The sequence below is a fragment of the Lycium ferocissimum genome, unplaced genomic scaffold (assembly GCF_029784015.1).
Source record: "Lycium ferocissimum isolate CSIRO_LF1 unplaced genomic scaffold, AGI_CSIRO_Lferr_CH_V1 ctg2736, whole genome shotgun sequence".
Lineage (NCBI taxonomy): Eukaryota > Viridiplantae > Streptophyta > Magnoliopsida > Solanales > Solanaceae > Lycium > Lycium ferocissimum.
In genome coordinates, this window is record NW_026723527.1 from 4,619 (window position 1) to 26,902 (window position 22,284).

General features: G+C 36.5%; 1 protein-coding gene across 4 annotated transcripts; it reads left to right on the forward strand.

Moving 5' to 3' along the window:
- The first annotated feature begins 451 nt into the window (after positions 1-451).
- On the forward strand, positions 452-20,096 carry LOC132043700 (nudix hydrolase 23, chloroplastic). Of its 4 annotated transcripts, none has more exons than XM_059434160.1 (7): positions 452-789; positions 13,238-13,378; positions 14,782-14,858; positions 15,014-15,149; positions 15,237-15,377; positions 15,590-15,648; positions 19,844-20,096. In XM_059434160.1, exons 1-7 carry the CDS (start codon positions 592-594, stop codon positions 19,902-19,904), a joined length of 813 nt encoding a protein of 270 aa, XP_059290143.1. In that variant the 5' UTR covers positions 452-591; the 3' UTR covers positions 19,905-20,096. The 4 variants fall into 4 exon arrangements, with proteins under 4 accessions (XP_059290143.1, XP_059290144.1, XP_059290146.1 ...); XM_059434161.1 differs by having other exon boundaries at positions 13,247-13,378; XM_059434163.1 differs by lacking the exon at positions 452-789 and adding an exon at positions 2,185-2,452.
- Positions 20,097-22,284: the final 2,188 nt, after the last annotated feature.

Here is a 22,284-nt window from a genome sequence, read left to right on the forward strand (position 1 = left end):
TTGTATTGCTTTGAATTAGTATTGTAATTAAATGGAATGAATTATTTTTTAATTAGTATAAACCTCGTATTGGATGAATTATTATTAAAACACTTAAATCAAAACCCTATAAATATTACAAGTTTCAAAACTTGCTTCGGGCACTTTAGAACCCTAAAACGACGATCCAAACGTTTAGGCGGACTTTGATGAATGAAAATGACATTATTGTACGCAAAAAAGATATTAAGTTTATATAAAATATTGATATTTTAGAATTTTGAAATACGACTAATCTTCGCCCAAAGTATTTAAAAAAACGTGTTTGAAAAGGAACGCAAAAAAAAAAAAAAAAAACAGTTCCTTTCACGCACGAATTCGTGCGTGAATACTACTAACTAATTTTTTTTTTTTTCGCACTACGTAGACAACTTTTTATTTTTTGTGCTACTTAAGTCGCGGACTCTTGTAAAATGTGAATATGGTGAAGGGGATGTTCATCAGTCAAAATCCGACTATGTCAATTCACAACTGACCGACTGATTCACCCAAAAGAACACCAAATATCTTCACTTTGCTATGCGGGAGGTGTTCAATAGGTAGCGCAAAATAATGCTCAAAGCTATATCTTCTGGGTTTGTTTACTATAGATTCAGAAATTGTGGGCTCTCCTTAATTCCTTCAAGGAAACCAACATTTAACACTAATTCATTATTATTGCGAGCTTCTCAAGTGCGCAGTCAAAAGGGTCGTTTTAGAATGTCTTCAACTCATTCTAAGTCAAACCCACAAGGGGCAGTCCAGTCAACTGTGAGTTGTTACAACTGTGTTTAAATTTCTTCAATAATTGGGTGCTGGGTCCTGTGAAATGAATACTTTTATCATTTAATCCCATTATTCATAATTTCCTTACGTCTTTCAGCTTGTTTTTTGGTGTCATCTTTTCATTTCCAAGTATTCCTAGTTTTGATTGTTTTTGGGATATTCTACGCATAATTAGATATTCAATTCTTGGATTGTTAGAGTACTAATTTTTTTGTTTGGACAGTTTTGGATTTTCATGATTACCCCTTTACTATGTTGGAGTCTCAGTGGTTTGTGCACTTCTTTTGATTTACTGAAACTGATGACTCAAGGTGCTCGATTGTCTGATTTCTGGTGTCATTTTCCTTGACTGTCATTATTGGTTGACTGATTGTTCTTTATGTGTGAGGTTGCATATTGGAACATTCAAAGTGGTCTTTTCGTTTTTTTTTGGGAAGCACAGGTTTTAGTGCTACTTAGGATCCCTTAGTTGGATAAAGAGTAAATTACTTGAACAATAACGTAATCCGTTTGGGGTAGGTATGAACCAATAAGCTCTTTCAGCTTTAGCACAAATAACACAATATTAAACCAAAGCGTCAGCACTTAATCATCTATACTCCAGTCCAGTGACATAATTTTAGGTTAGAAATTGTTGGCTTTTTAAGAGGCCCAGATGTTTTATTTATACATTCTGGATTTTCGCGAATACCCTTTCGCAGATTTATGTTGGAATTTGAATGGATTGTGCACCTCTTTTGATGTTTGTTGATTTACTGAAACAGATGACTCAAGGTGCTTTATTTTGTTGTTTCTAGTGCCATTTTCTTTGTCTGTTGTTGGTTGGTTTTCTTTATGTCTGAGGTCGTGTCTTGCACATAGAATGAGATTCAAGGTCGTCTTACATAAAGATAAGCACAGATTTAATAGGATACTTTTGTTAAAGAAACATAAGGATTACTTGAACTAAAATGTTTTCTGATTTGGATTTATATTAAGCATCTAGCTCTTTTACCTCTTACACAACAATTTTACTATGGAATGAAGCCTCTGCATTTAAAGCCAAACTAAATTATCTTTGTTGTTACCTTTTCCAAAAAAAAAAAATCGTCTTTACTCATTGGGCCTTGGGTGCATGTTGAACTACTGTATTTACTGCATAGTGACCCGTTTTCACTCCCTTCCTATCATTTTTCTGCGAACAAATTCTGCATATATTCTGACCATTGCTGCTAAAAGAAAAGGCCAGACTTAGAAGATCACGGATTGAATTAAAAGAAACTTTCTCTCTCTCTCTCTCTCTCTCTCTCTCTCCCCCCTTTTTCCTCTGCTATACCCTTGTTTACCTCATCTTTCCAACTCAACCTTGGTTCCATCTTTTTTCTAGCTCAACCTTGTTTACCTCATAGTTGCTTAAGAATCAAGTGTGCCTACTTTGATTTGTTGCTCAAACATTTTCAAATGTAAGTCTGATATCAAAATCTTCAATTCAGAGCTGCTTTATCTGCTCCCTTTGAACAAAACGAAACATCCTAAGTCCAAACAGCCATATGCTCTCCCATAAAACGCCTTTGAATACATTGATGCAAACAACCATGTAATTTGATGACCTGGGGCAACCTGCTGGCAATCTATGTTGCTCGGATACGGGTGCGGGCACCCCAAACAGGTGCTGATTCGTAAGTCGTATTCTTCATCACCTAAATCTTAGGATTCGGGGATACGATAGGAGTACGGGTACAGGTGTTAAGTTACAACCAATAAAATGCATATTACGACATATATAAGAATATCTCGACAGCTAACTGAAGTTGCTGATTTAAAGCTAGTATAATCAAACTCTGTCACTTAATATTTTATTCATATAATAGCAAACTGTTCTAATACTTTTGTGTTATATATATGTGTATGTGTGTGTGTGTGTGTGTATCATATATGAAAAACTCAAAATTAAACCAAATACCTAATCAACCTATACTTCTTGGCAGTAGGTATACACAAAAAACATCCAACTTAGGTTGACCAAATCTAATGCGGATTCCACTTCCACACCCAAATCGTGTCGGATCAACCCACGTGCAACAAGGATTTTGAAGGATCTGAACAACATAGGTAATAACCTTTTGTTAGGGACTGCTTCAACATTGGTATCATATCCTTCTTTTAGAGCCTAGATTTTCACTATCGCCTACAATGAATATGGGTTTGAAATGATGTTGGTTCGGGTCCTTAAGGATTTTGACTTCGACTAGGCTTTATCCGCAAATTCTAATGGATATCACATCGTCATGGTTAGTGTCACGTCCCAAAATACCCCCTAGACGTGATTGGCACCCAAAGACACACCACCGGCTAGGCGAACCACATTTTCATATCTTAACCATAATTTTGCAGCATTAACCAAATTAAATAAGCACTCAAATAATATAATAATTAATTACGGATAATTAGTGTCTCAAAATATTAACCAAATACTGTTGCCCACATTCCACACTAGACCATGGAGCATCTAAGAGAATTACAAAAGAATCGAGTTTGTAAATCCCAAAAGAAAAAAAAACATTAATAAATACATGATAAAGACACTTTTGGTAGCCTCCATGAACAAAGCGCGGCTCACCTCAACCAACCAATAGATTAACTCTAGCAAACTCGCGAGCTACTAGCTTCGTCGTCACCAATAGTATCTCGTACGGATACGCAAAGGAGCAGCTCTATGTAAATATAACCCAAGAAGATCCCTCGACCCGCCACTCTAAATACCCCTGGAACAAGTGTTAGAAAATACAAACACACAACAAGCACTTTATATTATGCACAAGAATTATATCTTAATATAATATCCGACAAGGTCCAAACAATCGTTTATCAAGAATAGTATATATCTCAACACAATTTACACTAATGACTGTCATAACAAAGAGCTAAAGAATTTATCAACACCACAAATCCACAACAACATACACAATGTGTCAAATATATCAAGAAGCATACACAATGCTCGAGAAGCATACACAATGCCCAGTAAAATTAAGAAGCATACACAATGCTGAAGGGAGCATACACAATGCCCAGTAAAATTAAGAAGCATACACAATGCCCTAATCTCATGGCTCACAGCCTTATCACATTACGAAACAATTTATAAAGAGAGTTTTAGAGTATTTGAAAATAAAGTATACGCGGGCCCGAAGGACCACCGATTCGCTACACACGCTCGTCCCAACACACGGACCGTGCGTACAAAGCATATTTTTAAATGGGTTTTGAAAAGCAAGTACCCAAAGCTTAAAGTCTCACTTACCTCAAATTCACAATTCAAGCACACTTCCCAATAAATCAAAATTATCGTTCTCGAGTCTCCGTATTGCCTCAAACTACACAAAAATGGATTTAGAATGGTCAAAACCTTTAGGGTAAACCACTTCTATACTTTTAGAGGCTTAAATGGTTAAAGTCAAATTTTAAAGGACGAAAACGCCCTCCGGTCAATGTGTTCAAAACCCGACAAGACATATGTTTTTGGGAAGGCCTTAATGAGAGGATTCCAACGATATATAGAAGTTTAAAATTCGACACTATTTGCCCCTTCAAATTAATGATTTAGGTTGAAGAGCTCTAGGCTAAACTCTCTCAATTCCTCAAAATATCCTCATGTTTTCTCCACAAAAATTCACCCATAATTACTTAATAAACTTAAATAAAAGATTAGAAGCATTACCTTGATGATTAGGGTTGAAAATCCCTATTTTTCTCTTTTCTTTTCCTCTCCTTTTCTCCCTCCCTTTTCTTTTCTTTCTCTGCGTATTTTTCTGCTGCTTCTGCCTTTTCTGCTTCTGTTACATAGGCTTCCTTTTTCTTTTTAAATCATTCTTCTCTTTTCTTTCAAATTGGGGCTTTAGCCCTTCCTTTTTAATTTTTTTTCCTTTTCCTTTTTGGGCTTGGCCCACTAAATTCCTTCTTTTCTATTTTCTTTTAGAAAAAATTACCAAACAAACCCATATTTAAAAAAAATGAGTTATTACATTCTCCACCACTTAAAATAACGTTCGTCCTCGAACGTATTCAAGAACTTTTCGAAATTGTCAGGATATGAATACTCAGCACGCATGTACCACTCATACTATCAAAGTGATCTTTTTTTGTAGATAGTCCTACTATAATACTTTGACCTCAGAATACTTGTTCATCCATAACCAACAAAGTCATATGTTCGAATACAAAATAACAACTTCCTACAAAAAGACGCAATTTGCATTTACCAGCACTATTTCAGTCTCAATAACATGGATCCGATCATAAATGCACTCTTGGAACGTATTCACATAATATAACATGTACCTCTTGCAGCATAGCAAGTCTCTTAGCTACCACCACAACCTATTGCCATAATCTTATCGGTAATACGCTTGCACCCCACAACTTATCCTTCTTTCAATATCTCACACAACACTGCTAACGGTAAAAGAAACCTCTAAAAGCAGTCACTCACTATAAATTTAAGTCATGAATTTTTCTTGTTCGAAGAGAAAAGGAAACTTTACCTGCTCCAAGCTATATTTTGGTCCAACCCAACCTTATCAGGGCCTATCACACTTGTTTTCTTAATAAAATAGCATTGTCTTCTCGAGCTCAAACAACTCAACTAGAGACGATATCGATATCCTAATAAAGCCTTAAAAAACATGATTTGCACACCATACTTCCACTTAAGAAACCTTGTTCGAGCTCAATTATCGCACTTGTCTTTACAATAGATATTGAACCTTCTTCGCAAGTCAAATTTTAATCTAGCTCCACTTTTTTTTTTGGACTGAATCATGGCTATCATTACGAACATATGATCTAAGCATGGACATGCGAAACACGAGATATGAACAACAGACAATCACAGAGGTAAAGCAAGTTCACATGCACCAACCTGATTCTATCCAAATCCCACAAGAAATAATATACCTAAGATTTTGCCTGCCGTTCGACTGAATCTCATGACTCATTTCGTATTGAGAACTTTCAAATTACTCCCTTTCATAAGCTTCAAATCACAATCTTGTTTATCACTATAAGACTTTTGTCTACTCTATGCTCTCCGAAATCGTTCCCACATTCAATGCAACCTTCTTCAAGGCTTTCTAATCAAAATCTAGACCCAACTACTCCGATTTAGAGTATTCAATCAACCAGATAGAGTAAGACTCCAGCATTCGTATAAAACCTAAAACGACAAGATTTACATAATGAGTTAGTAAACTAATATCATACACGAACTCGGTCAAAAGCAACTGATCATTAACCACTTATCAGGTAATATCCATCTGACTAGTGTTAAGACTGGGCACCCAAGGATGGCACAATCCAAGTGCCACAACCACGATCCTATGGCGAAACATATCCACCAATCTTACATACGGTAGAGCTGAAACACCTCCAAGCACTCCTACATAATGCTCTCACGTACAACAATGTTAGAAATACATCCTTATGCTTTTACATATCTCTCACATGTACAGTGGTGTTGGAACACATCCATACACTCCTACATAACACTTTCACATATAGCGATGCTGGAACACATCCACATGCTCCTACATAAACGTCCCATGCACTGTTACTCTTGTCACACATGACAATATTGACATCTCATGCCATTGCACTATCTCTGACACATAACACCATATAAGCTAGTATGATATATAAAAAAAAATAGTTCAGCTTAAATCAGGTACACAATCTCGCTAAGTCAATCAATATCACCCAAGCTACGATCACGATTTTCTGAATGAACATATAGACTAGCTACAAAGTCTACATTGATCTATTTTTACTTTCTATCGGAGACAACCATGCATCGAAAATTTTGAGTCTCTAACACTTGTATTTAATATATTAACGATTTAAACACAAGAACAACATTTATGTACCCCAAATAACTTTTGTCAATTTTAACTCTCTTCTAACCGGCCCCAATGCATATTTGTGAATCTAAAAAGTAATAAATATAATAAATGTTGTATCTTTTCGAATACAAATCTCCTTAAGTCAACCACCATAGGTCTACACACATTCAACTCTTTAATTAGAATGTTCCTTTTTTTTTTTTCCCACTATCAAGTAGCCTCGTCTTTAGAGACTATCACTAATTCCCAATAAGGTCAAGGCTCTCGTATCGATCAACTGTGCATGTTCAAACAAAAACAACTGTAGCATAACACATGATAGAGCCTTAGTGTGTGGATTAAACTCAACCTTCCATCCTTTTACTAGACACCACAAGGCTCATAACGCCATGATGTAAAAATTAAACTTCACACTTTTAACCTCAGTTGTTTAATCAATATTATACCGACATCTTTTTCAACCACAGCATATGCTTCTATCGACTGAGAAGATATTCGTATATGTCATTAATGAACATAACAAATAGAGAGCTAAGGAACGTTTTTGAATACACCAATCCTCTAGTGCATGACAATCACTAATGCATTATCTATCCAAAAGATGTCATCAGAAATTTACACTAGCCAAAATAAGTCTTGGTACATGTCTTCAGATTATCCAATCCTTTCTCCTACTACTCAGCGTATCCTGATCACAAGTCTATCTTAGAATAGCATATAACACCCTGTAACTGAAGCCACATATCACGTAATTTAGGAAAAGACAAAAAGATACTTGCCCATCATATGATAAAAATTAAGTCATTTTTCTCTTAGTGATAAAAATCTGCATAGATTCAATGTTCTCCCCAACAGACAGAAATTAAGCACCTCCGGGCTCTATACTTGGTATAGTGACCTCTCAATCACGAAATCTTGTAACTTATAATTTACTTCCTTTGACTTTGCAGTCATTCTACAATTAAAAATAAAAATATACCAGATTAATGACAGCATATCAATACCCAAGTTTTAGTCGACCTCCCCATTATATGGTATAATTAGTAGGTTCACTGACAGAATAGTCACAAACTTATTACCAACTCATATTCAAAAACTTATTAACTACTCACACTAACCCACTAGTTAGTTATTCAACTCAGGTGCCTCGAGTTAAAGTTAAATGCGACCTATATTATCGGCGAGGTTGCTTTGTCTGTGGACATACCAATTGAATCCTTTAAACTCATTACAAACTCAATATTAGGCTCTATCGAAATGGAAAATGGAACGGTCTTTTTATGGCAATCAAGCTTAAGGCAAGACGAAGTTATTCAATCTGAATCAAAGATAACCTCAAGGTCAATAATGCCATGTTTTTTTTCCCAGCACATAAACGTATCATGACTCTGAACTGTGTCAACACATGTTCGATAGACCGACCAATAATAGTAGACTCCACCGCGAAATCACAAATGGTACATCTAAGTATCAACTTCTCTCTTTATCCTCATCTATACTATCATCTCATTAACGTGTTTCTCATCTTCCTCAAGCTTGTGCTTTATCGAAAACAACGTATATTAACAAAAGCGCGTATTAAGTTATCTGTGGCAATCATGTCATTTCTTATTTACTCCAACTTCTTTTATGGTTCATTTATTTTCTTGGTGCGTGATAGTCTTTAATATTCCATGTCTTTCCCTTCAACAACTAATCAAGCCACTATACACTGAGTTTCATGCTAAACATCTTACTATCTTGTTTCAATAATTCTTATACTTAAGTCTTATTCTCGCTCACAATGGAACTCACCCGTGGGACCTACTCCACGAACAAGTTGTGCATCTCATAGGGCCATTATCATGCTCATACTTAATACACTTAAGATATGTAATATTACGCCATAGTCACACTTATGACATTACCATCACGACGTTACTAATAATAGTGAATCGCTTTAAGAGGCATTAAGCTTAGAGCCATTTAAGCACTTTCCTCAAAATATCTTTCACCATAAAGCCCAACAACTTAGGCATGAGTATGCAATTACACTTCTTACTTTCCCGCTACCCTCTTTCTCTTTACCGATAAGACTCATAATATAAAGTTATACCAACAACCCCGGATTTGGATGGTCGCTCTTACACAATTTTTTTTTTTATATCATTTGACCACTTTTTTTTTTTTTTTTGATGACTAGGGAACCCGCAGTCGCTACCCTTTCATTCAACGATTTCTTAACGTTCAAAATTTTCACTAACTCCCGAACATTCAAAAAATATTTGGCGAATTTTTCTTTGTAAATAAAACTATCCCAAAGTTTACACCGATCAATCTCAACTACAATCAACGCACGCAACATTCCATGTACTCGCATTACTCTCAGTTGCACATATAACGTTAAAAAAAAAAAGCTTTCGAATCAACCGTGACATCTAGCAGAGGAGGATATGCATGTCCTAGCCGTCTGCGGAATAAGTATTACAACAATTAGACTAGATTCAACTCAACGCACGAATAAGGAATGAAAGAAGGGGAACCATCCTAGATGTTCAGTAGCCTCAAGGTCATAAGTATGGGCGCTTACATACCCATGAACAAGACTCTACTAAACACTGCTCCATGGACCCGGGACTTAAAACCTGGCTCTGATACCAACTTTGTCACGTCCCAAAATACCCCCTAGACGTGATTGGCACCCAAAGACACACCACCGGCTAGGCGAACCACATTTTCATATCTTAACCATAATTTTTGCGAGATTAACCAAATTAAATAAGCACTCAAATAATATAATAATTAATTACGGATAATTAGTGTCTCAAAATATTAACCAAATACTGTTGCCCAAATCCCACACTAGACCATGGAGCATCTAAGAGAATTACAAAAGAATCGAGTTTGTAAATCCCAAAAGAAAAAAAAACATTAATAAATACATGATAAAGACACTTTTGGTAGCCTCCATGAACAAAGCGGCGGCTCACCTCAACCAACCAATAGATTAACTCTAGCAAACTCGTGAGCTACTAGCTTCGTCGTCACCAATAGTATCTGCATGGACATGCAGGTAAGGAAGTGAGCTCTTATGTAAATATAACCCGAAAGATCCTCGACCCGCCACTCTAAATACCCCTGGAACAAGTGTTAGAAAATACAAACACACAACAAGCACTTTATATTATGCACAAGAATTATATCGTAATATAATATCCGACAAGGTCCAAACAATCGTTTATCAAGAATAGTATATATCTCAACACAATTTACACTAATGACTGTCATATAATGCTTAAAGAATTTATCAACACCACAAATCCACAACAACATACACAATGTGTCAAATATATCAAGAAGCATACACGATTCTCGAGAAGCATACACAATGCCCAAGAAAATTAAGAAGCACACACGATCGAAGGAGCATACACAATGCCCAGTAAAATTAAGAAGCATACACAATGCCCTAATCTCATGGCTCACAGCCTTATCACATTACGAAACAATTTATAAAGAGAGTTTTAGAGTATTTGAAAATAAAGTATATGCGGGCCGGCAAGGACCACCGATTCTCGCTACACACGCTCGTCCCAACACATGGACCAGGCAGACAAAGCATATTTTTAAAATGGGTTTTGAAAAGCAAGTACCCAAAGCTTAAAGTCTCACTTACCTCAAATTCACAATTCAAGCACACTTCCCAATAAATCAAAATTGCGTTCTCGAGTCTCCGTATTGCCTCAAACTACACAAAAATGGATTTAGAATGGTCAAAACCTTTAGGGTAAACCACTTCTATACTTTTAGAGGCTTAAATGGTTAAAGTCAAATTTTAAAGGACGAAAACGCCCTCTGGTCAATGTGTTCAAAACCCGACAAGACATATGTTTTTGGGAAGGCCTTAATGAGAGGATTCCAACGATATATAGAAGTTTAAAATTCGACACTATTTGCCCCTTCAAATTAATGATTTAGGTTGAAGAGCTCTAGGCTAAACTCTCTCAATTCCTCAAAATATCCTCATGTTTTCTCCACAAAAATTCACCCATAATTACTTAATAAACTTAAATAAAAAATTAGCAACATTACCTTGATATTTTGGGTTGAAAATTCCTATTTTTCTCTTCTCTTTTCTTTTCCTCTCTTTTTCTCCCTCCCTTTTCTTTTCTTTCTCTGCGTATTTTTCTGCTGCTTCTGCCTTTTCTGCTTCTGTTACATAGGCTTCCTTTTTCTTTTTAAATCATTCTTCTCTTTTCTTTCAAATTTGGGCTTCAGCCCTTCCTTTTTAATTTTTTTTCCTTTTCCTTTTTGGGCTTGGCCCACTAAATTCCTTCTTTTCTATTTTCTTTTAGAAAAAATTACCAAACAAACCCTTATTTAAAAAAAATGAGTTATTACAGTTAGCTTAAAGTTCTTGATACAACGGCCTGTAATACACCATTGGTAAAGCCGTTATGACTTATTGTTTAGCTTGTGTTGCATTGGGTTCTTTTTTATCTTTTTATTTGAGATATCTCCTTTTGTTATGGCTTCTTCACTTCCGTTATTTCTTTTCCGACCTGCTTTGAAATGCTTTTCCTTGAGCCGAGGGTCTATTGGAAACGACCTCTCTACCTCCCAAGGTAGGGGACTAGGGGTAAGGTCTGTGTACACTCTACCCTCACCAGACCCCACTTAGGGCATTACATTGGGTGTGTTGTTGTTGAGATTGCTGCCAGCCATTTCGGTTGTAAAAGAGAACTGCATTTCACCCATTTTTCGCATCACCTTAATGTGGTCACTATCTTAATGTATAAGACATTTGCAGAATAGGAAAAGGCCTTGTTGTTTTCGACAAATTTCAGCAGTATTCTTTTTTCTATTGATAAGCTAACCGTTAAGGTATCACCCCAAGATGGTGGCAGAAATATATAAAAGACGCGTGACAACGGAATTTACACATGAAATTCAAAACTAGAAATACATGAGAAGATAGAGATAGAATAAGAAAGGAAGAATTCCAATAAAAGAAGCAACTACAACCAAGCAAGTATACTTGAACCCACTAATTAGCATTCAATCACTAGAATAAAACCAACAGGAAGATAAGTTGAACTCATACATAAATACTTACTAGAAGAATTCAAGAGAGGGTGACGAATAGGGCAATCCCACAAAAGGAGAGTTCTTCCTCAACAATCATCAAAACTAAACCCTAAACTAAAAGATCTATAGTTAAAGTGATGCTAGGCTAAATAAGCTAGATAGGCTAAGGACTTGCATCAAAACAAGTAAAACTCTAAACTTAATAAAAATGGGGCGTGTGACGTTGGTGCATGTATATGGGCCATGTGTAATCTCTCCCCGAGTCTCCAATGCTGGTCAAACATAGTCAACCTATGGCCAATCCTCGGTCGAACCCACAGTCAAACTTGGTCACTCTTCGTAGAGCTCCCCGATCTTCTTAATAATGTACACCCATGGTCTATTTGTCGTCATCCTCCCCCTCTTAAAAGAATATCTGTCCTCAAATCTTGGTCTTAATCAGAAGAGCACACATAACTACATAAGAATCAGGCCTTGCAATATTTCTCAAGGCTAACACAAATTCAAACAAATGCTCTTCAACAATATTGGTTTCTTCCCACATATAAACATTCTTATGGTAGATCCAATTATCACAGCAAGGAAAGGTGAAGAATCCTTTTACGAAACACAAAACTTGTTGTTTCATCCACCAAAAGTAGTGACATCAGACATGTGATCAGTATATCAAGCATAGGGAAAGAACAACAATAATTGGTGGTTTTACAAAATGCATGGTTCTAATATCCTCTCCAAGCATACTCACCCTTATAGCAAAACCGGGCATCATCAAAGTTAAGAAAGGTTATCATTCCAAGTAAGTTAATATTCACTTGGTGTGGAAAGAAACATTGCAAAGGTGAATCAAAGAATCCACTAGTGCTAAGGAATAAATCTTCTTTACCATTATTGGTTTTATCAACAAAATACCCCACATCACTTTGCAGTTCAACTCATGGGAGAGTTTTCTCAAACACAATATCGCAACGGCCAACAAGACCATTCAAAACCCTCTTTGAGCTACTAAACTAGTCCATCTCCTAGTTGGTACCCTTCTAATCCAAAATAAAAAGTGCATCTCCAGGATGGTATACAAACTTTAATCCCGAACATCCACCAGTAAACTTCATTTTACATTTAAAAAAAGACAACTCAAATAGCAACAACTAAGGATTAACGTATAAACATCAAACCATAAGGTGTACCAAGATGGTGATTTCAAAAATCCTGTTCCTAGTACTTCCTTCTTTATTGAACCTTCACAAATAAATCAAGATAGTTAACACGTTAATCAAAAGGATGGATAATCCAATAATACTCACCATAAAGATCATGCCAATCTTCAAGTGGATCAAGTTTACTTTTCAACTTAGAAGTATTGGCCAAACTAATGAAAATGTGAGATAATCTAACACCAGCCAATTCTTTTGGAATTTACCAATATGCTGTTTGAATAGATTTGAGAGCATTTAAGTCCCATTATCTTTTCCCTGATCAATTTCAGTTCAAAGATTCTGCAGGGAAACATTCGCAAGATCAACTTCTGCCAGTTGTGTGGAGGCCCAACAAAGCATGAGATACCTGATGGTGAAGAAAAGGTGAGAGCTATCTGCACTCACTGTGGGAAGATTACCTATGAGAATCCAAAAATGGTAAGATTTCATTAAGCTTCACAATCGACATTTCTGCATGGATTCTCGAATCAAATGCAGACTAATCATTGTATTACCTCTTGCAATCGTAATGATCACATTATTTTCCCTTTGTCTTTTCATTGCATATACGTTTGGTGGTTAAATTTTTTTTTGATCGTTGAAAGTGGGAATATCCATTTTTGTTTAGGACCAGTTTATAATCACCCAGTCAAATCAATTTGGTGACCATGGTTCAATTATTAATTCTATGGTTTGAGTTTATTTATTATTTTATATTCAGTTTTGATTTGGGGGGTATTTTTAAATATATATACACCTAACCATATCAAAAGGTGTGGTCTAGTGGTCAATGAAAGTGAGTGTAAACCTTAGAGATCAGGGTTCAAATCCCAGCTGAGACTAAAGAATAACACTAAGTTATTTTTTCCTGTCTTCCTAAGCTTTGGTAGGCAGAGCTAACCTGGTATTTGTACTGGTGGAAATAGCAGGTATCCAATGGAATAGTCAAGGTACGTGCAAGCTGGACCATACACGACGGTTATAAAAAGATGATATACCTAGTGGTCCATAAAAGTAAATGCACACCTTAGAGATCAGGGTTTAAATCCCAGCTGAGACAAAAGGAAAACACTAAATTATTTTTTCCCGTCTTCCTAAGCTTTGGTAGGCAGAGCTAACCCGGTATCTATACTGGTGGGCATAGCAGGGATCCAATGGATTAATCAACGTGCGTGCAAGCTGGACCATACACCATGTTATAAAAAGATGATATACCTAACTGCACCTAGTAATCAATATAGAACGTATGGCAAGACACAACAGTGCAGCACAATTTTTAAGCGGCAGCCAAAGACAAAAGATAGCTACTTAGTTGAGATACCGCTGCAAAGAGAGTGAAGAGTATTGTCCAAGAGAGTGGATAGAAGATAATCTGGATGAAAAGAGTGAGTGGAAGACAAATCCCTTACTTGCTTGGTCTTTGTAATTCTGAGGTTAAACAGACTATCCAGACCCGGTTTTGTTCTATTTTGCATTTTGGATTAATAGTTGGGGAGCTTGCTAAACTTCAGGTAGGTTTTTCATGGGGAAACAGTTATGGTAAATTTACCCACCCCCAGGAGGGATGCTCAGGAGTGCTCTCTGAGAGCAGCCCCTCACTGAAATCTTAGTTATTCTAGTGTTCACTAGTCTGAACCTCATGGAGTATAGTTGCTCGTATTATAAACTTTGAGGTTTCAAGACCAAAATTACTCTCTTTCGTAGTAGCCACATGAATTAACATTGTTCTTTCTCCTGTTGTTGGTTTTATTATTCACTTGTGCAACACACATCAAGCTCATAGTTTTCTCCTGCATCTTACCAAGGGGGTAATATTTGTAATGGTTTGTTCGCAAATACAGGTTGTTGGTTGCCTTATTGAGCATGATAAGAAGATATTAATGTGCAGGCGGAAAATTCACCCATCATACGGACTTTGGTATGTGTCTGCCAACGGAATAAGGGAGGTCTTTCACTCACAACCTCCCTATGAAAGTTATCTATTAATTCCCAGCATTCAGAAATGTAGAAAGTAGTGAAGTACTTCGAACTCCAGTATAGTAAGTTTATCTTCAAACAATGTTGTACTGGTAGGACACTCCCAGCTGGCTACATGGAGATTGGTGAATCTGCTGCTGAGGGAGCAATTAGGGAAACCTGGGAAGAGGCGAATGCAGAAGTAGAGGTTCAGTCACCTTTTGCTCAATTGGACATCCCTCTTATAGGCCAAGTCAGTATAAATATGTTGAAGATGACATGTACCTTTGATGAATTAAGACAGATATTGGTGATACTTATTTTTCCTCCTGTTTTGCAGACGTACATGATTTTCTTGGCGAAACTGAAAAATCTCCACTTTTCACCAGGTCCAGAATCGTCAGAATGTCAGCTTTTTGAACTTGATGATATTCCTTTTGATTCTTTAGCATTTTCATCAATGCTGGTAACCTTGAAGCTGGTATATTTTTATGCTACATGGTTAAATATTTAACTTTATATATATATATATATATATATATATATATATATGTATATGTGTGTGTGTGTGTGTGTGTGTGTTTGTGTGTATATTATATTTGTGTATATAAAATTATGAATACAATATTTGTTCATTTGCCTGCTCTCTCTAAATTTAAGTGACTTTATCTCTCTTATTTCATGTGATTGTAGTACATTGAAGATATTAAAGTTGGAAGACCAAAGTTTCATTATGGCATCATTAACAAGAGGTATGTTGGTCACCCTATGTTATAGTTTTCACTTAGTTCTATAGATCCTCCGCGAAGCTTTAGCAGTCTGTTGCTCTGTTGCTCGGACTCTTCAAAATTATGTCGCACCCGTGTCGACACGACATGGGTGTGGGATCCACACCGGATTTGTATCATATACATATAGTTATATTAAGTATGAGAATGTTTTGCTATTACACGAGATATCCTAAAATTTATGTGATGAATAATCCGACCTTGAGATCCGCACCCGTATTGGATTACTGCACCTGAGTCCGAGCAACTTATGTCTGTTGTGCAAAGTATGCTCAATAAGTCCTATTTGAACGTGTATAACAATTGAACTGAGAGTATTCTCAATTTTACTAGCATTTATAGCTCAACTAATAAGATGAAATATCATTTGTTTGAAGAAGTAACTAATAGGAGAAATCCCAAACTATGAATGTTCTTTTCATTTTCTGTGCTGCAGTGGTATGGTAACTTTCTTTCTTCTATTTGGTCACTAGAGTGTTGGCTAAAACGTTTCTGTATTTTTCTCATTTTGCTGGAGCTGGTCCACTATTAGTCTTCTGGTTATTAGCAAGCTGTGTATCGTAGTTATAATCAACCATTTGTCTTTCAATATCCTTTGATTTGGAAAGAAAGAAGATCCTCTAGTATAACTTGATTAACGTTAGCACTATGAACATGCTTTGCACTGGTGGTGGTTGTGCACTTTTACACTTGCCCTTCAGATTAATTTCTCACTTTTTAGCACATCAAACAAATTCTGTGATATTGGAACTTATTTTGTCCGTTTGGCATTTCTTTGCAAGACTAGCCCCAATTCTAAGTGGAGCCATATTTGGTCCCCTCTTCCTATCCTAATCTTTGGTGAAGCTTAAATAAGTATAGAGTAGTTAGTTGTCTCTGTCTGTTAGAAGCAGGGGTAAGCTCATATTTTCATTTCTTTTTTTTTTTTTTTTTTTTTTGATTAAGCACCGGGTGTCCGAGTCTCTTTGAGCCCCGACTAATCCCGGGGGTGCACAGGCCCTCGGTAAGGAGTTTCCCGCAAGTGCACCACGGGTAATTCAGGGTTTCCCCAGTCCGATGGCCCTCAGAAATTGTTTGCACCCAGCAGGTTTCGAACTTTCATTTCTTTTTAGCTCCTTGGGTTGGGATTACTTGAGCCGGTAGGGTACCCATTTGTTTTTTTTTTTTTTTTAACCTCTATTAGAACTCTGGATTTGATGAGCACCGAAGGGTGCAACCTAGCGGTCAATGAGGTGGGAGAAAACCTTGGAGGCCAGGTTTTAAATCCCAACAAAGATAAATAAGGCTAGGTCATTTCTCCTCGTATGTCTAACCTGGGTCAGCAGGGTTACCTGATATCTATGCTGGTAGAAGGACAGGTACAGGTGGAATAATCGAGGTGCACGTAGGCTGACTCGGACACCACTATTATGAAAAACAAACAATAACATTGTCCAAAAAAAAAGGATGGGATTGTCATGCATTGGAGTTTTTTGCATGTATGTGCTCTTTTGCAATTTTGCATCCTATTCTATTTTTTTTTATTTGCAACTAATCTCCTTATTTCGTTGCAAAACCATAAGATATATTTAATATATACCTAAATTTATTTTTTGTTTAAATTCTAAAGATTCAAAAAGCTTTACATCACCTTTGTAAATTCAATTCCTTGAAATAATGGACAACTAAATTGTTCTCTTCTGAAGAGCCAAGAAAGTTGGGCCCTTTTTCAAATTAAGATAGTTCAAAACAATAAAAGCGAATTGCCCTTCTTTTAGGGTGGTCTTTAAATTTTGCCCCTCATATTTGAAATCTTTAAATTTTGCCCTTCGCATAAACCCCATGGGTTCCAGTGTTCGAGCCCACGACATCAAAATTTTAAAAAAAATTCGCAAGAAAGAGTTTAAATTTCGCGCTATGCCCCCGTGGCATACACTTATGAAGGAATTACCAAAAAGTTATGCGGACGCAGCATACTTATGCCTCAAATGGCGTACTTGGCATAAGTATGCGGGATCTAAATAACTTTGGTAATTCCTTCACAAATTTATCTTAGTCCGCATACAAGTTTGCCCGTTAAAAGTATGCCCCCGTCGGCATAAATTTGTTAACGAATTATCAAACTTATGCGACGGGGGCATACTTATGCCTTATGGGGCGTACTTTGCCTTGAAGATATATATGTATTTGTCATTCCAAATTATGGGTTGCATTGTATAGCGAGTATGTTAATTGTTAAACACCACGAGGCACGAACCCATTGTCATTAACGTGAGATACTAACTACTATTCCCTTAATTCGAACAATTTATTGTTAGGTTTTGAAGTATATATACGAGGATCCACACGAATCGTTGAGAATATTGATTTGTTAATTTCTTTGGGATATAACTTAATTACCACAAACTCACCGTCATGGACGCAAAGTTTTATGGTTACTTTAAATTTAATAGCTCGATTCGAAAAAATCTAGTACTTATATTCCGTTAAGTTGGACATATCGCTTGGGTTGCTTGTCTCGTTTGAATTCATACTTATGTTAATTGTTGTTAATTTGTAAACCGAGATTAAGCATGTGAGTTGGAACAATATACGCATAAGAAGATTAAAATGCAAGCTCGATCCGAGGCATACTTTCTTAGAAATGCAAGTTGAATATCTTTGGAGGGGCGGACTTTTAGTTATGTTTAGTTATCTTAGATCAGGCAGATTTTTTAGTTGTGTTTAACTAAAAGTCCGCCGAGGGGGCGTACTTTTAGTTATGTTCTTTAACTTTTCCTTAAAGATTGTATCTTTGGATTCGGCATACACTCACCCAATTCTGCCTTGCGAAATTATTTTTTTATTTTATGCCCGGGGATTCGAACCCAGAACTTCATATATTCTTCCACCTTTCCAAGCAAAGGGCAAAACTTAAAGACCACAAATATGAAGGGCAAAATTTAAAGACCGCAAATTTGAGGGGCAAAATTTAAAGACCACCCCAAACGAAAGGCAATCCGCGCAAAAAAATGACAATAAAACAGATACAAGGAGAAAAGGGAAATGTACATCTATGCCTCATCAATGTATTGTTTGGATCATTTGCACTTATTCCCCTATTTTGTCCTGGTCTTAAATTTTTGCCCCTCAAGGCAAACAACTTTTTCGCGGGACATAAGTTTATATTTTCGCATCATAATATCCACAAGTTATGCCCCACGCGCTTTTGAAGGGCAAACCGTGCAATTTCTTTGTAGTTTTTCTTCTAATGTGTGTTCACATTGAGCACTGAAACCCCAACGTTAATAGAACTTCTGAACATTTTTTGCCTTCACTTCCAATGGCACTAATGATATCCTTTAGTACATGAAGTCGACAATTTGGTAACTGCAAGCCGATTTGCAGCATAAAAATGACAAATCAGTTAGTGGATGTTTTTGGTCAATTGGAGACCGTAATTGGTACTTTCATGCTTGTTTTGATCATCATAGTCCATATTTTTCCAATCAGATATAAACCTTGACCGAGAATATACTTTCAAACATTTTGAGATATATTAATTGTTTTTCCTATTTTTCCCTCAAGAAAAAATGAAAAAAAGAGTGAATTTATTATTTTGCAAAGAAATAAAGAGATTAGGGTCCCCACTTGTAGGATTACGTAAATAAAGAGAATAGGGTGAAAATAGTTAAAGAAAATAGGACATGGTGCAACTCACAAAAGAATAAATAGTTAAGGGTGCAAAATGCAAAGAAACTACATGCATCGCGTAGTATATAGCCCTAAGAATAATATGTATCTGACGGATGTAGGGAAGCACATTTTGACCGTGGAGCAATTTGACTTCCAAGCTGAGATACATCTGACTCCATTATTCCGTTCTTTTTAATAATAAGTTATTTTTCCAATTATGATGCTTGACTTCAAGGGTTGAGCACCTGCTGAAAACTAGGACGTTTGAGAGCTAAAGCCTAAAATATTAGACCTGGAAAGGTCTATCTGGCCATTGTTGCTTGAAACTGCCCTACAGTGTCCCATGAAAATCCAATTTGTTGGAGTTGGTTTATTAGTCAATGGTGTGTGGTGTAATCTTTTTGATGGAGTGCTTAACCGGCTTTTGTTCTGCCAAAAGCTCGTCTTTAAACTTAATGTATGTCTTTATCCCTTTTCCTTGCTAATCAGTGAAATTTGTTTCCAGGCCTGGAACAAGCCCTTCTGAAATTCATGCCTATACTCTGGATTTTCATATGCAATCCTGAGAAGCCGATAAATTCTTTTCACATAAGGAAAAAGACCAGAATGTGGTCTGTTCGTCCAGATAGAAAGAACTACAGCGCTTTCACTGAATGGAAACATCTGGAAATGAATTTCTTTTATTAAAGTTTCAAGTTGTATACTTGTGACAGTTCCGTTCTTTCTAATCTAGTAAAAGTTTCATGGTTTGAGTTGTTCGAAGTTGTCTTTGGTCAGTTGAATTATGATGGCTGCAGACTGAAGCTTATAACCATTTTTTTTACGGAAAAGGCTCAAATATGCCATCGAACTATCGGAAATGGCTCATTTATGCTACTCGTCAATAGTTTGGCTCATTTATGCCATTACCTCAATAGTTTGGCTCATTTATGTCATCGTCGTTACCAAAATGGCTCATCCATGTCATTTTTCATCGGGTTTTAGTTTAATTTAGAATTTAATTTGTGCTGGCTTACTCAAACGATGTGGACCTCTAATTGGAAGTCACGTATCATATCTGGTATTGTAAAATCAGTGTTAATGAAAAATGGCATGGATGAGTCATTTTGGTAACGACGATGGCATAAATAAGTCAAATTATTGAGGCGGTGGCATAAATGAGCCAAAGTATTGACGAGTGGCATAAATGAGTCATTTCCGATAGTTCGATGACACATTTGAGCCTCTTTTTTTTATTTTTTTATAACACGATCCAACACATATTATTCTTAGTAAAACATCCAACCAAATAGTCCTTTATTGCTATAACCAATTGAGAAAAGACATCATTTCCCCCTGGAACTTGGCAAAGAAAGCTCGACTTAAATAACTAAACTTAACATGGTAATTATTTACCCCCCTAAACAACTTAAGCGATAATTATTTACCCCCCGCTTAGCGGCTGGACATTGAGTGTATTACACTCGCGCCACGTCGTTGCCACATCATTGCCAGGTCGTGCACCACGTCAAAAATTACCAACTCTTCATTTTTATTTTTCTTTTATTATTTTTCTCTTTCTTCTACTTTCTCCTCATTCTCACCAACACCGCCGCCCCGCCACCAACACCGCCGCCGCCCCACCTTCTTCCGCCCCTCCACCCCCACCCCAGCTGCATTGTGATTTCTTCATTATTGAAGAACATCACCACCACCATATTGAAGTCGAAGTCCACTGTATTACATCACAGGAACTTCACTGCTTAAGGTGTCAAACAAGAAATTGATTAGGTTGAAGCCTTCATATACACACAATTTCATTAGGATATCAGAGGCAAGTACATTAACTGTCTTCTTTAGCAATGCCATAAACAGCTGAAAGAACAGAAATACAACTATCCTTGTGGTGAAAGCACGTTTCATTGTACAGCTTCCATTACATTTGTTCTTTAGGAAGTATAGGGGGAGTGAGTAGATTCATTTCTCCTCCACCAATGAGCTAATCTAATAAATAATTAACTTTCAAGTAGAAGGAGCTCAAACAATAAGCATTCAAGGATATCGGCTAACTCCCCATTTTCATATTTTCTTTTGTTATTTCCTCTATCGTGATGCTTTCCTTTCCAAAATACTCAACCTCTTGAACCTGAAAATCACCACACGGATCAATGTATTAAGTTTTCCTAATACTAATAACCGAGACAATACGAATATAAGAAACGATATGAGAACGGACGGTATAACTAAACATAACTAAGTCTTTCCCTACGGACACTTTTAGTTAAACACACTAAAAGTCACGGACCGGCATAACTAAAACATAAAAAAATTCGCCGCCACTTCCCACGGACTTTTAGTTAAACACACAAAGTCTGCCGATCCGGCATAACTAAATATAACTAAAAGTACTGCATATATTCGGCTTGCATTTCTAAGAAAGTATGCCTCGGATCGAGATTTTAATCTTCTTATGCGGATAATGTTCCAACTCACATGCTTAATCTCGGTTCTACAAATTAACAACAATTAACATAAGTATGAATTCAGCTTGAGACAATGCAACCCATAATTCCAAATCCCGTTTGAATAACAATAACAATTGTCATTGTTATTGTTAACACAAATAACAATAGTAAAGAAATTTCCCCGTCCCCCTCTTGAGGCAGTGGGTGCATTCGATTGATAACAATAATATTTTGCTGGAAGACAAGAATTGTAATTTCGAACAAGATTGTTCCTTGAATATGTAATAAGAAATTAAAGTAACTAGAGCTTAATAACAAAACCCGAACAACACTAGAGAGAGAAACCAACACAAAGAACAAAGCAAATGTCAATTTTATGCAAATGTCAACTTTATGCATTTGAATGAGCGTTTCCACGGTGGGCGAATTTGAGCCGGGTTTGTTAACTCAACAAATTTAATCTCTTTATTTGTGTCAAATCAAACCCATAAATTAAATCTAT